Raw genomic sequence first — 15,337 nt, forward strand, 5'->3', positions numbered from 1 at the left:
GCGAGGAAGAGCTTTTCTATGCGTGTGTGTGTGTGTGTTTATGTGTGTTTTGTGTGTGTGTGTGTGTGTGTGTGTGTGTGTGTGTGTGTGTGTGTGTTCGCGTGCGTGCGTGCGTGCGTGCGTGCGTGCGTGCGTGCGTGCGTGCGTGCGTGCGTGCGTGCGTGCGTGTATCCTTATAAAAAATAAATAAATATTGGAGCTCATTTCACTCTGAGGGATATCACACACCTCCCACACACACAAACATAATCACATGCATTCAAATAAACACATACACACACACGTGCACACACACTCCTGCCCCATGGAATATACACAGCATGGCCACTGCTGTAGACTGCTGAGTAGACATCTGTCCTTTTGTACTGGAGTGTTCTATACAACAGATACAAACACGTACACACACACACACACACACACACACACCACACACACACAAACACACATAAACACACACACACACACGCAGATGCACACACACACACACACACACACACACACACACACGCACAAACACGCGCATGCATGCACACACACCTACACTCACTCACGCACCCAGACACACACAAACACGCAGAAGCACACGCACACATACACAAACACGCACCAATGTACGCACACACACATGCCCACACACACACACACACACACACACACACACACACACACACACACACACACACACACACACACACACACACACACACACACACACACACAAACACAAAGGGGGATGGAGACATGTGGTGGAGAGCTGAGTTCTTGCTCTCAGTCAGAATCATCAGTGGCTCCAGGAGACCACAGCACAGCCCCACCACTACTCCTCTGGTTGTAAACCTGTACACAACGTAAGGACGCCGGCTCCTGGCCTCACATCACATTTCACCAGAAACATCAGAACCCCTTCCCTTATCATCCACAATGGTAGGAGAATTACAATAACAAAGAATAAAAAGGATATTATCATGCTCAGGATGATGATCGTCGACACGTGACGTTTTATCCATGTAGGTCAGAACTGACAGGGTCTCAGTGGGGTTATAGCTGTCTGTGTCTGTGTGTGTGTGTGTGTGTGTGTGTGTGTGTGTGTGGTGTGTGTGTGTGTGTGTGTGTGTGTGTGTGTGTGTGGTGTGTGTGTGTGTGTGTGTGTGTGTGTGTGTGGTGTGTGTATGTCTGTGTGTGCGTGTGTGGTTGTGTGTGTGTGTGGGATGCCAGACAGCAGTCTAGTCTCAGTCAATGGTTCTCTTTCTAAAGCTTTAATACTTTAACCCAGAGTAGACAAGCGCACACACACACACACACACACACACACACACACACACACACACACACACACACACACACACACACCACACACACACACACCACACACACACACACACACACACACACACACACACACGTTGACTCACCTGGCTCTGTAATTCGCTCTGTTGCCTCAGTCTCATGTTCTCTGGAGTGTCCTTAACAGTGGTGAACGACGTCTTAGGATAGTGTCTGGAGAGAGAGAGAGACAGAGAGGAGACATAAAGAGAGAGAGGACATTTGGGACCCCTTTATTATGAACTTCTTCAGCGATTCCATACATTTCATGGTGCAAAGACAACCATTCGTCTTTCTCCTCAGTCGTGTATTTCTTTGTAGGATCAATAATGAATCAAGAAGTTTGACCTCAAGAGTCTGATGAAAACCGCCTCTGAAGCAACGCCAAGGTGGCTTTAAATCAGTAGTTTGCAGAATAGAAAGAAAGAGAGACGAAGATAATGCGAGGGAGTGAAAAAGAGGAAGAGAGAGACAGAGAGACAGGGTCAGATAGAGAGAAAGAAAGAGAAAGTGGGGGTCAATGTCCAATAGTCAAACCAATACTTATATATTTACTGACACGGACCAAACAAAGGTGAAATATGAATGAATGACAGGAAACACAAAATGAAAGGAAACGCAGGGGGCGGCCAGAGATTGACCTATCAGCAACGACCTGCAGGCCAGCCCCCGACCTCCAGCCTGTAGCATTGTCATGCTTCATAATGGACCTTTGTATTTACAACGCACCGAAAACAATGACTTCACAACCAATCAGTGACCTTCCCTCCCAGGTCACGTTATCTCAGCCAATCGGGGGACGGGCCCTCCGTCTGACCCACACTGCCCCACCGCCGTCCACCGCCAACACAATCGGGGCCCCCTGCCCGACACGATGCTCAAAGGTCCGCCAAAGGCCCCGGGGCCGGTCCCCGCCCGGAGTGCGACCTTCTGGACTCCCCGCCCGCTACGGGGGTCCGTGACGTCAGCCGAGACAATGAGCGGTTTGGGACCGCAGACCGCGGCCCAGAATATCTGCGGCCATGCGACTGCTCCCAGGAGAGGGGTCGTGTTGTATTATTATCGTCGTCATGACATCGTCGCAAACTGGCAGAACAATAGCGGATGATGATGATGATGATGATGATGATGATGATGATGATGATGATGATGATGATGATGATGATGATGATGATGATGATGATGATGAATCAGGCCATGGGGATACCGCCAGCTGTATTTATTGCTTTAAGGGGCTTTTATTTTGGAGTCATCGGCAGGAGGTAAAGATAATAGTTGTTCCTTACAGAAACCCGAGGAGTGATGGTTCCTCATAAGTTTGGGAATTTCAACAATGTCAAATATGTGACAAAAAACAGAATCCCTTTAATCAGGATATGGTTCTCCAGACTCACACGTAGCTGGAGTTCCCCCCCCCCCCCCCCCCCCCCCACCCCACACACACACACACACACACACACACACACACACACACACACACGCGTCTTTTGCCAAGAAGTTTCAGTCATCATCACACACATAGTGAACCAAACAATCAAACAGTTTATCCTTTGCCTTTTTTATAAGGCCTCTGAATGAGCAAGTGAGTGTCAAACTTTGGCTATTGGGGCGCTTTGAGGCTGTTACCACGTTAAGGGCTGTTAAAGCCAACTCAGCAGTCAGCAGTCAGCAGTGTCCCAGTGCACTTTAGGAGTCCTTTTAAATCAACAATGGAGCCTATTCATAGTAGCAGTACATGGGGCAGCTTCCTGTGAGTCAGACCTGACGAAAACACAACCGTGACGGGGGATTACGTCCCCAGAGACCAATTGGTATCAGAACAGGCCCCATCGCCTTGGTACACTGGACGCACCGGTGGAAATGAAGTGCTGTTAGTCACTATAGTGTTGAATAATTTACTGTCTAGTCATTTAGCAGACGAGTTTGTCCGAATGGGGCCCACACAGAGATTGGTTTTCTGTCTAGATAAGTTAAGGTAGAGGGAAGGCCTCGTGCCTACAGATAGAGAGCGGACGTTGGGATGGAACCCTCTTGGCCAGCCTCTAAATCATGCAATCAACACACCCAAACTCAAAATAAGTGGTCAATAAATTAAATTTTTCATTCCCACGATGTCCCCCGGATCTTCCTCTGCAGGAGTGAGGGCGGTGTGCGCCATCGGGGGTCTCCTCACTTCCTTTACACTGACAGGAAATGAGGAGACCGCTGAGAGAAGCCGGGAGCTTAGCTAAAGGAAACATACAGAAGTATGACTTCATCACTCGCCCAATCGCCCCCTCTCTCTGGGTACATTAAAACAGAGACTCGGTAGGAAATGTTACAATAATTGGACAAAAGTGAAGTTTCAACTTACAGACACACACACAACACACACCACACACACACACCCACACACACACACCAACACACACAACACACAACCACACACACACACACACACACACACACACACACACACACACGTCACACAAATGTTGAAAGATACATTAACGTTTACAGACAAACAGACATAAAGCAAGACAGGGAAATGCATAGCCACAGGCACACACACACAAACACACACACACACACACCTCCCACAACACACACCACACACACACACACACACACACACACCCCACACCCACACACACACCACACACACACACAGTGAATTATTGAAGTGTAACGTTTCATTTCACTAGCTTCTGTCACCACTAGCAACCATGGATGCTTTGTCTGGTTGCAACTCAACCCGTCGAAACAAAGAGGGACTCTGTGGGACGCAACACACACACACACCAACATAAACACACACATGCGCACACACACACACAAACACAAGCATGCACAAAAAAACACACACAAACACACATAGTCGGTTTAATAAAATAAATAAATCATTTATTTTATTACACACACGCGCGCGCGTGTGTGTGTGTGTGTGTGCGCATGTGTGTGTGTGTGTGTGTGCATGCGTGTGCGTGCATGTGTCGTGTGTGTGTGTGGTGTGTGTGGGTGTGTTGTGTGTGTGTGTGTGTGTGTGTGTGTGGTGTGCGTGTGTGTGCATGTGTGTGTGTGTGTGTGAGAGGGAGTGCATTGTGGTTCAGCGGCTGTGTTTGAGGGCCAGATTTAGACGGAGCATTGTCGGTAGTGCGGTGGAATTGGGGTATCAGTCCCTGTTCTCCACAGCGCTGACGCAGACGGAGGACTCATGAGGAGCGACAGCGGAGCGGAGCGGCCGCTTTAATGAATCCATCTATTAATGAATGAGGCTCAACTCTTCTTCTTTTTTATGTAATGTTTGCTGTGTGTGCATGTGTGTGTGTGTGTATGTGTGTCTGTGTGTGTGGCTGTGTATCAGATTTTGACTGTGTGTGTGTGTGTGTGTGTGTGTGTGTGTGTGTGTGTGTGTGTTGTGTGTGTGTGTGCGTGCGTGCGTGCGTGCGCGCGTGCGCGCGTGCGTGCGCGCGTGCGTGCGCGCGTGCGCGCGCGTGTGTGTGTGTGTATGTGTGTGTGTGCATACGTGCGTTTGGCTGCTTCCCTACATATGTCCATGCACGGGTGCATGTGTGTACATGTGTGTATGTGCACGTGAGTGCACACTCCCACATGCACATACACACATGAGTATACAACTATTGGTTGCAGCCTGGCCTCCTGTTTTGGTGTTGATTAAAACATCCCCAGGAGGTCAGAAGAGACCTGTTTCTCAGGTTGTGAAATGAACCCACGGCCGTCTCACAATTGAAAAAGTGGGGGCATTAATCTGATGGTAAGACTTAAGACATATAACCTTAAACCTTAAATAACCTTTAAATAACAGGATACCTTTAATCAATGCGTTACAAATCCACCATTAAGGACAACGGCCAATTAGAACCAAGGACTAGATGTTTCCTTGACACCATAAGAATATGCTCAAAAGCACCCTGGAAGAATATTGGAATTTCATCCAATTAAAATCAATAACAGAATAACTTTCTAAATGAAAGCCACCGAGCGCCGGGTGAGAGCCGTGCACCCTGCCTGCTGGCCCGGGTGCAGCGTGGGCTGTGGTTTTCCTCCCTCCCGTCTCCCACCACATGCTGGGTGGGGTAATTGCTATCAGGCAGGGCCTCGCCACCCGACCCGCCCCGGCCCGGGTCAACCAGCGTGTCTGGACGGATGCATTCGCTGTAAATGTGTGCTTGATTATCAGTTCCGTCGTGACGCTGTTTGTTCTCACCATCTCTACAGCTGTGTGGCCTTTCACAACAACATGAAGTACTTGCATATTCATGTTGCTGACCATGCAACCCTGGCTGTTTTGAAACTACAACTAAGAAACCGTGCAGGCAAACAGGCTGAGGCTAGGGTAGGCCATTTATTTGTCACTTTTGTCCAGGAGACAGTGTAGGAGCACTCCTCTGTTTTGAGCCGTCGTTGGGTAGATATTTCTACACAATAGGCAAATTACTAAGTACCCTTCCCTTAACAATAGCCTAACTAAACCGCATTAAACCGGAGACATCTTGTGTTCAAAACGTTCCCAATTGATTAAAATGACTGCTTAGAAGTGTATCTCACCAGCTCTACAACAGTGATAAGCAAGTAAAGAACTGTGTTGCCAATGGAGCTCTGGTGTGGGTGTAACGCACATAATACAGATTCAACTGAATTTAAATAGACTGTAGATAATACAGATTCAAATAACTTTCAATAAGTGTACCTTTGTGGAAAATATCATTATTCCCACCATAGAAAACCGCCTACACACAAGAACTCGTTAAGATTGAAGTCCTTGTTTTTGAGTATTTCTGGCATCCGTCAAACTGATTTATGAACTCTGGATCGATTCTATTAATGAATTTGGGCAGCAGTGAATCTCTGTGGGGAAAATCCAAAAAACATCCTTCCTCAAGAGCTTGATCATATTTATTTCGGAGTGTGCGGAGGGGGTGAGCTATATGATCGATTGTCAGTGTCTTGGTGAGAGCCAATGTGAATCAAAGTGGTGTGCGTATAGCTCTACAATGAAATAAAGTCTAACCCATTCAAAAAATCTATATATGGGAAACCCTATCAATGGCAGATGGCACCGTTCTCTTGGATGGATACAATTAAATGCTGCTCGATTATGGGAAAAATCATAATCACCATTATTTTGATCAATATTGAAATCATGATTATTCAAACGATTATTTTTGAGCGTAAAGCGTGAGAAACACTGAAATAGCTTAGTGGCTGAGCCATAGCAATAAATTAGGCCTCTACCTGATTACTGTTTCTGTGTGTTTCCCCGGAAATTGGGGGGAAGAGGGCATATGACGCCATTGACATGCAACCAATTGAAACAGACAGTTACCCTGAATACAATTACGTATTGCTCTTGGTTTGAACATTGTTGAAAACCATGGGGATAATGTAAGGAAACAAGTAGAAGAAATATATCAAATATCTCTAATAGCTTATAGGTATTTGAATCTGGAAATGTTACATATCACACCTTTGACATAGAAACAGAGTCCCGCAAACAAGAGGTACAAAGATTAAGAACCGTAACTGCCAGCTGGCTCCGGTTATAGTTCATAGCTTCATAGCTTTAGATTCTACAATTATATTCAAGTCATCTCCAAAAGCACCAGTGCACAATATAAAAATATCGATATTTATCTCATATAAAAATCTGAGCTTGGTAGTGGAGGAGGCTGACAAAAGTCCCCTGTAAAACGTATGTCTGGTTAGTTGTTTATTATAAGAACAAACATAACCAGCAATTCACCATGTAGGTTAACGTAATTAATTGGAGTAGCAACCATTGATTGAAAGATCCATAGTCGCAATGCTAACGCTAACTATGTTGCTAACAATAGATGATAAAAACGTATACCAATTGGCAAAGGTCTACATTGATTACCTTTAGGTCAGTTGCATTCGCCATGTCTTGAAGAACCGTGTTGGTTAATATGGGTTTGTGCATGTAGACATGCTGTCTAAATACCAAACTGTTTTAGGAGACGCATTGTTCCATTGGGATGGACAGCTGAAGGTGTCTACACCCCCGGTGCTTCACCTTAGAATGTACAATAGCCTGTGATTAGGTTGATTTTGGTAGCAGGTACCTTAAGTTGTAGTGCTATCTGTGTTTCCCTGAGCAAGACAGACAAGGCTGCTGTAAAGATGAGTTTTCCACGCAGGTTTTAACTGATGGAGCTCTCTGCCTAGGCGCCCACACACGCATCTCACCGTATCAAACCACGGGTTCATAGCAGGTCAACAACCACTTGAGGCAGTTTCCTACAATGTAGGCCTATTGTGTTTTCTGTGCAGTTGTATTTTGTACAGTGTCTGTGTGTGTGTGTGTGTGTGTGTGTGTGTGTGTGTGTGTGTGTGTGTGTGTGTGTGTGTGTGTGTGTGTGTGTGTGTGTGTGTGTGTGTGTGTGGTTGCCTGTGTACACAAGCACAGTCCAGCCAACGCAGCCTTTGTTTAATACCATCATAACTTAAAATGAAAAAAATAGCTATGAAATGGATACGAAAATGGATGCGCTTAAGGCTGGTTCCATTTTCACCACAGTACAGCAGCTTTCTGGCTGAAACATACTGCAGCAAGACATTGGTAAACTGTGCAACATGCTTTATTGTTACCTGTAGATCTGTTCATGACTTGTAGCATTCTTGCCAGCTGACACCTCAATCCTACGAATTAGCTATTCAGAACAGTTCACTCTCCAGTCGCTAGATTTTACGCTAACCAGCTCTGTCATCATTACTGACCTGCTTTTACGTCACACATACTGCATAAGCACACCTTCAGGCATGTGTGTTTGTGTGTGTGTGTCCGTGCCCGCACACATACAAATGTACATTTGTGCGTGCGTGCGTGCGGGCATATGTGTGTGTGTGTGTGTGTGTGTGTGTGTGTGTGTGTGTGGGTGTATGTATGTATGCATGTGTGTGTGTATCTGCATGTGTGTGTGTGTGTGTGTGTGTGTGTGTGTGTGTGTGTGTGTGTGTGTGTGTGTGTGTGTGTGCGTGTGCGTGCACGTGCGCATGTGTGTGTGTGTATGTTTGTCTGTGTGTGGAGGAGCACAAAGGAACCTTGCATGATAAAGAAGCACGAGGCACAGAGTTTAATTGAGGCAATGATCAGTTGATGGATGAAAGCAACCTGGCAGGACGATCAAAGCCCTGATTGGACGATGAGCAGCAGACTCTTCACAATCATAATTCACTCTCCACATCAGAGGGACAGAGAAGAGGGAGGAGTGGAGAGAGGGAGGGCGAGCGAGGGACTAGTAGGAAGAAGAAAGAGTATTTGTATGAATTCATATTTTGTGTGTTTTTCCCTGTGTGTGTGTGTGTACGTGCGTGTGTCAAAATGCATGTTTTTTGAGGAGGATCTTAATACTTATTATCTGAAAGACATTACATTTATACATTTATATTTTAACCAAAACGAGTTACAATAAGTATATTTGTCAGAAGAAAGAGAAACGACAATATATCACTGTCAGTACAGTAAAGATGTTCATACAAACAAGTGCCAAGCAAAAAGCTAGACAATGCTAAGTACTATTTTTTAAGTGCCAGGACAGGATAATGTTTATGCACTATCGAGACCAATGACTATGTGTATTGGTGCACATATATCTTTAAGAATTATTTTCAAACATCATTAAAATCTATAAAACATTAGAGCATTACAGTAAAATCCAAAGCTTGCTTTAGAAACCCTGGGTTTATGCCAACTAGATCCGAGCAAATAGGCCAATCCAATTTAGTTGATATGCTTACTTCTTTATGAAGTAAAAAGTAAGCATACACTCAAATCTGTCCTTATACACTATGAACAAGGGCTAACATCAAACAGTCAGTCAGTCAGTCAGTCAGTCAGTCAGTCAGTCAGTCAGTCAGTCAGTCAGTCAGTCAGTCAGTCAGTCAGTCAGTCAGTCAGTCAGTCAGTCAGTCAGTCAGTCAGTCAGTCAGTCTCTCTCTCTCTCTCTCTCTCTCTCTCTCTCTCTCTCTCCTCTCTCTCTCTCTCTCTCTCTCTCTCTCTCTCTCTCTCTCTCTCTCTCTCTCTCACACACACACACACACACACACACACACACACACACACACACACACACCACACACACACACACACACACACACACACACACACACACACACCCGGCCCCAGGTCATAGTTTACAAAGCGTAACATAGATTGCAAATAGATTTCAGAACCTAATAATTGTATTACTATTGAAATATAGCCGGTCGTATGTATGGCGGTATACTATTATTAGCATTGTAGTGTGGCCAGAGCCCTATGAATGCACAGCCTTGCCGGTACCTCCATCTGCTCTCCAGTGCCGAGCACAGGGGAAGGGAGAGGGCTCTTCTGTGTGGGCTGCAGCATTACATAACTCATCCAGCCTCCCCACACTGCTCAGTGGAGTGTATTAGCCAGGCACTTTAAATTCACCAACACACATTCACACGCTCAGAAAAAAAAGGCAACCGTTAAATAGAGAAGGGAAAGAAAAGGGACGTTGTAGATATTCTGATGAGCCTCGATGAATAAATAAGATGAGCGTTCTGCTATATTTGACTAATGTCTGTGTTATTAATCACGATTTACACTAGGCTCACTTGGCTAATTCAAGCAAGGAGGATGGGAGATGCTTGTTGAGCAGCATCCTGTGCTCTTTGTCAACCATCCCATAATGTTCCCATCAATTGAATATACCTGTCATGGTCTGTCTGTTTCCTTGTCTTGTTTTGGTGTGTTTCCTGTTTTACTTTGGTATCTCTGTCTTGTTTCTCCCCATGTCCGGTCAAGTTTCCCTCCTGTGTGATTACTGCTCCCTCCCCTAATGTGTTTCAGCTGTTACTCGTTGCATGCCCTGTGTTTAGTATTTAAGCCCTTGTCTTTCCTTTGTTCCTTGTCGGATCATTGTAGTTTGTGGTGAGTTGTGTCCTGTGTGTTCCCGGGGTTCCCTGTGTTACCGTGTTACCTGCGTCACCTGTGTTCTCGGTGTTCCTTGCCTTTTGCGTTAATAAATTATCCTTTATCTGAACTGTCTGCTATTGGGTCCTACCTGCCTCCCTGCCTGCCTGCCACCCGCTAACTGTGACAATACCCCTCTCCTCAGCAATCAACTGCCGTGGTAACCGTGCCATGTTGTGACGTGATCATGTTGTGTGTTCTGGTGTCCACGTGGTTCTGGGCAGGGGGGCGGGGTTACGCGATTGCCATGGTTGCTGGGGTTACGTGAAAGAGGTCAGACACACACCGCATATCAACTGTTGTATCCATCGCCAGTCACAGAGGTCCCATGACCAACTCAAGAAGTTAGTGTGTGTACGTGCGTGCGTGCATTCATGTGTCTGTGCATGCAAGTGGGTTTGTCTCTGCAGGTGCTCATGTGCATGCATGTGCATGCGTGTGTGTGTGTGTGTGTGGGGGTGTGTTTGTGTACCTATGGGTACTACTTATATTAGCTTATTTCTTGTCTCTGGTGGGAGTTAAAAACCCTTCCTGATCAGCACTCACACGTTTGTAACGGTTGACTGAACATTTCCAAGAATACTGGGAATATTACCAGGTAGTTTAGAACTCTCCCATGCCCCCATATTCCTCCACTCAAGCCTCAGCACAACCTATCACAAAATGGGACAACTGAATCCCCAGCAAGGCAGGAAAAAGATTTCCACCAGTTTCAGTCTACTTGATATTTGACCGTAGACTATCGAATACTTTGAGACAATCTAGTTATTTAGCCATTTGTATCCAAAGCAAATTTAATTGTCGCTACTGGACATGAGTCCTTTACCACTATCCAGCCTTCTGTTCACTCATCCCATCGGTCAGGGCTGATAGGCATTTCCTTTGATGGGAGACCTTTCATCATCCTTACGTTTGTGTGGGTGTGTTGTCCCCTAGCAGAGCCTAGCTGGCACCTCTATAGCCTGGAGCCCGGCTGAAAGATCAGGATTAAATGGTTAGGGGCCCCGGCCTGTGGAATGCCCAGAAAGAAGAATGGCAAAAATGGAGACTATTCTCATTCTGCATGGGTTCACTTATTTTTGCTTGCTTGCTTGTTGCACTACTTTTGTATTCGGTTTTGTAGTACGGCTTTGTCTGCAGGACTTTGTCTGTAGGAAAAAGCTAGTACTCACCCTAACCAAGCCAGCCAAAACTGATCATGAAGGACATAATAAGTATTCATTTTGTTATCAGTATCAATATGTTACTTCTACGACTCAATGACAAGAGCAGCAATTAGCTACAATTTTTTATGTTAGATTATTGATCCTTGATCCATTGATCCATTTTAAAAGTAGAATATATGAAAGAGTTAAATGCTTGGGACACCGATATGCCCAGTGAGTGGAACACCTACAATACTAAGGTTGGCGTTGTTTAGTTGTCACGGTGATCATCGCTTGGTAGTGTTGCCATGACGACCATTGTTTGCCAGCTCGTGACCAACAACCTTTAATAAGGTGCAGGTTAAGTCAGTCAGTGAGCAGTACAGGGAGGCTTACTAAGAAAACCTCAAGGAGGAATCACGCTCAAGTAACACGAGAGAACAACATTTGCCATATTTCAGTGATGGAATGGTGCTTAATTTGCCACATGAAACAAAAAGATGACATGCATCTTTTGCATAAAAAAATGTTTTTTGCTTTACTTTTGCTATGAAACACACTATTGAGAGCCCTTGACCCTGCATGGACCACATTTTATATCAAACAACATCATTGGGAAAACATGAAGGGTATAAGGTCATGGCTTCATGGCATTGACCTTATTTGACCCTGTACTCATGTAAACAGACACTGGGATGCAGTAGACCGGGTCGCGGGTTGGATCCAGTGCCCAGAGAAGCCTGAATGTAATCATTTTGACTCCCTTGTTCACTCAGTGACAATGTTCTCCATAGAACCCTTTGAGGAAATCGCCAGATAGATTCATTAACCTGGTCATTTCCAAACTGCTCTATAACACAAAACGAGTACTGGTACTACCACTACAAGTATACTAATTTAAATATATTACATTTACATTTTACATTCAGGGCATTTAGCAGACGCTTTTATCCAAGGTGACCTACATTTACATGGAAGTCGTACATTTGTCAGAAGAAAGAGAAACAACAGAGAGAGAGAGTGACATGTAGCAGGGGACCACAGTTGGGACTCGAACCTGGGTAGCTGTAAATCATATCCCTTATGTGGGTAGCACAGTCGTGGGCCAGGCCACGAGTTCATGGATGATAGAGAGGTGGTGGAAGAGAGATAATAGAGGAGTAAAATAGAGAGGTGGGTGATGGATTGATGGAATATATAGGATGGGGAATATAACATGGCGGGGTGAATGGAGGGGGTCAGGAAGAAGGGTCAAATGCACCACACAGAACAAGAAGGGGTAGAAGACAGCCATGTTGAAGGCAGTGTAAAGAGTCCATAGGGACATGAGTGCTTGTATTTAAGTATACAATACTACAGAGCTAATGGGTTACCAGAGATGGAGCAACTGGGTGTAGCCTATTGATTGTATTTTAGATAAACATGCCAATGGGATAAGTGATATATGTGTTTATTTTATTTTAAAAGAAAGAATGGGGTTCAGTATTATGAATGCTTTCTACTGCTGCAGGACTACTTGACCTTTGTCCTGGCACACACAAAGACCTGAAGCCGAGAGAGAGAGAGAGAGAGAGAGAGAGAGAGAGAGAGAGAGAGAGAGAGAGAGAGAGAGAGAGAGAGAGAGAGAGAGAGAGAGAGAGAACTCACGCGTTGCAGTAGGGCGTCTTGTCGTAACCTTTGTAATTCTTCATATTCAGGGTCATCTTGCAAACCTCGCAGTGGAAACACCCTTTATGCCAGTTCTGCCCACACAGAAGAAAAAATAAATATGTTGATGAGTAAACCCTCCAACTCTCGCGGGCCTACACATTCAACACACTAAGTTATGTAACTCTATTGATACCCAACATGGTTATGCTCAACACCGGATATGTGAAAATGATCGGGTGATTTAGACCCATGTTATGAATATGTAACTATGAATGGATGAGCGCCAAGAATTGTAAAAGTATACAATCTACTTTCAAAGATTGCTTAAAATATTGACCTAAATGATAGGCAGCAGTTCCTGGCTGATACATGTAATTAAATACAATGTTAGGGTTATAGCTATATCAGTAGTTCTCTTTGGAAACTGTGGACCAGCCTTTTTTGTCACCTGATGCCTGGCGACAGCCTTACTGCCAAACAAATTAGCCTACACCGCACTATCAATTTGAGACATCATTTCTAATGCTTATAATAAATACGTTTAAGACTGAAATTAGAAGCGATGATGATTTTGGTGGCTCGGAACATGTAAGCGAATAATCGTCGCCAGGTTGAATTGACAAAACAAAGTCATATCACGCTAAACATTCATGCATGCTTGTTTCCCATGTAGACGATCCATGCTCTTTATGACACACTCCTTGGTATAGAAGAACTCAAGTTGTTGATTTATTTTTTACGCGACCAACAACTTATTGTCATCCCTTCAAATAACCTAAGATCCGTGTTTGGCTGACGGATGTGCAGCCCGTTTGTAGCCGTGCGTGTTGTTCCGCAGCATCATCTCACCTTGTCCAGACAGTTCACTCTCTCCGTGGGGTACACCACCTTCCCGCAGCGCGCACAAGGCGGGTTCATGTTCCCTGTCCCGGTTCTCTCTTGGGTTCCTCAAAGTATTCCGTTTGAAAGATATCTCCAACGCTTGTTGTCCGAATCGCAATTAGGGGCTTGCTTGCTGCCCCGGCTATGACACGCACAAACACACACGCACACTCACACACACAAACACAAACGCACACACACACACACACACGCACGCACACACACACACGCACACACACACACACACACACGCACACACAGACAGACACTCACACACCGAGCTTCAAATCCACAGCAGGCTGGGGTCTAGAGAGCGACCGGTTTGCAAAGTGCGCCTGTCCCGTTTGGACCCTACAGGCTGTGCTCGATAATGTCAACATCCCGAGGAGGCGCAGCTAACTGAGGAGACCAACTCCAGCTTCCTGGCTCGTTTTAGGACGTTTTAAGACGTTTTAAGACGTGTTGTTAATGCACCGAGCGGCGTTCGCATCCACCCACGTTCCCAAAATGTATCGAAGGCTCCAAGCGTGGAATGTGCCTTCGATTGGATGATGAGTCTACGTGATATTTTAGTGGACAAAATAATCCAAGAATTACATTAGTCAATTAATAATTAATGCATACATACATATACACACATGCATATATATATATATATATATATATATATATATATATATATATATATATATATATATATATATATATATATATATATATATATATATATATATATATGTGTGTATGCATGTATGTATGTATTAATTAATTGATGTAATTCTTCGATTATCTCTCTCTCTCTCTCTCTCTCTCTCTCTCTCTCTCTCTCTCTCTCTCTCTCTCTCTCTCTCTCTCTCTCTCTCTCTCTCTCTCTATATAATATATATCTATATATATATATATAGGCTATATATTTATATATATATATATTTATATTTATATATATATATATATATATATATATATATATATATATAAACACATATCTTAATATAATTGAATAAATACATGACAAAATAAATAGGCCTACATACTCTTCAGTCATTGACATCACAAATCCAGTCTCCAGTGTACATGCATAACAATAAACGCTACCGGTATATAGCCGGTCAATTATGTAATTATACCAATGAGAGTCTTCTCACCCCACGAACGAGTTAGCGATTTTAGGTACATACGATAGATCGGTGTAGCATCAATGGCGCCATCTGCTGGTTCACAAATATTTGATTTATCATTTTTGGCTCAAACATGTTTTCTCATCAGTAATCTGCAGAATATTATTACGCATTCACCAGCTCTGGTAATCATCTTTAATTGCACACATATTGCAATTTGTATTATTCTAAATGTTCCTTGTTTATAAATTACGAAGCCA

The 15,337-nt window shown here is 44.3% G+C and overlaps 1 protein-coding gene across 1 annotated transcript in view; it reads right to left on the reverse strand.

Moving 5' to 3' along the window:
* Positions 1-14,404, reverse strand: part of LOC130377620 (LIM zinc-binding domain-containing Nebulette-like) — an 18,232-nt gene extending 3,828 nt beyond the window's left edge. The window contains exons 1-3 of the mRNA XM_056584774.1: positions 13,927-14,404; positions 13,075-13,169; positions 1,413-1,497 (exon numbers count right to left, since the gene is read on the reverse strand). Of these exons, the coding sequence (XP_056440749.1) occupies positions 1,413-1,497; positions 13,075-13,169; positions 13,927-13,995 (249 nt within the window). The 5' untranslated portion in view covers positions 13,996-14,404. The remainder of the gene's footprint in view (positions 1-1,412; positions 1,498-13,074; positions 13,170-13,926) is intronic.
* Between the last annotated feature and the right edge of the window lie 933 nt (positions 14,405-15,337).

This window comes from Gadus chalcogrammus, chromosome 23, assembly GCF_026213295.1.
Source record: "Gadus chalcogrammus isolate NIFS_2021 chromosome 23, NIFS_Gcha_1.0, whole genome shotgun sequence".
Classification (NCBI taxonomy): Eukaryota; Metazoa; Chordata; class Actinopteri; order Gadiformes; family Gadidae; genus Gadus; species Gadus chalcogrammus.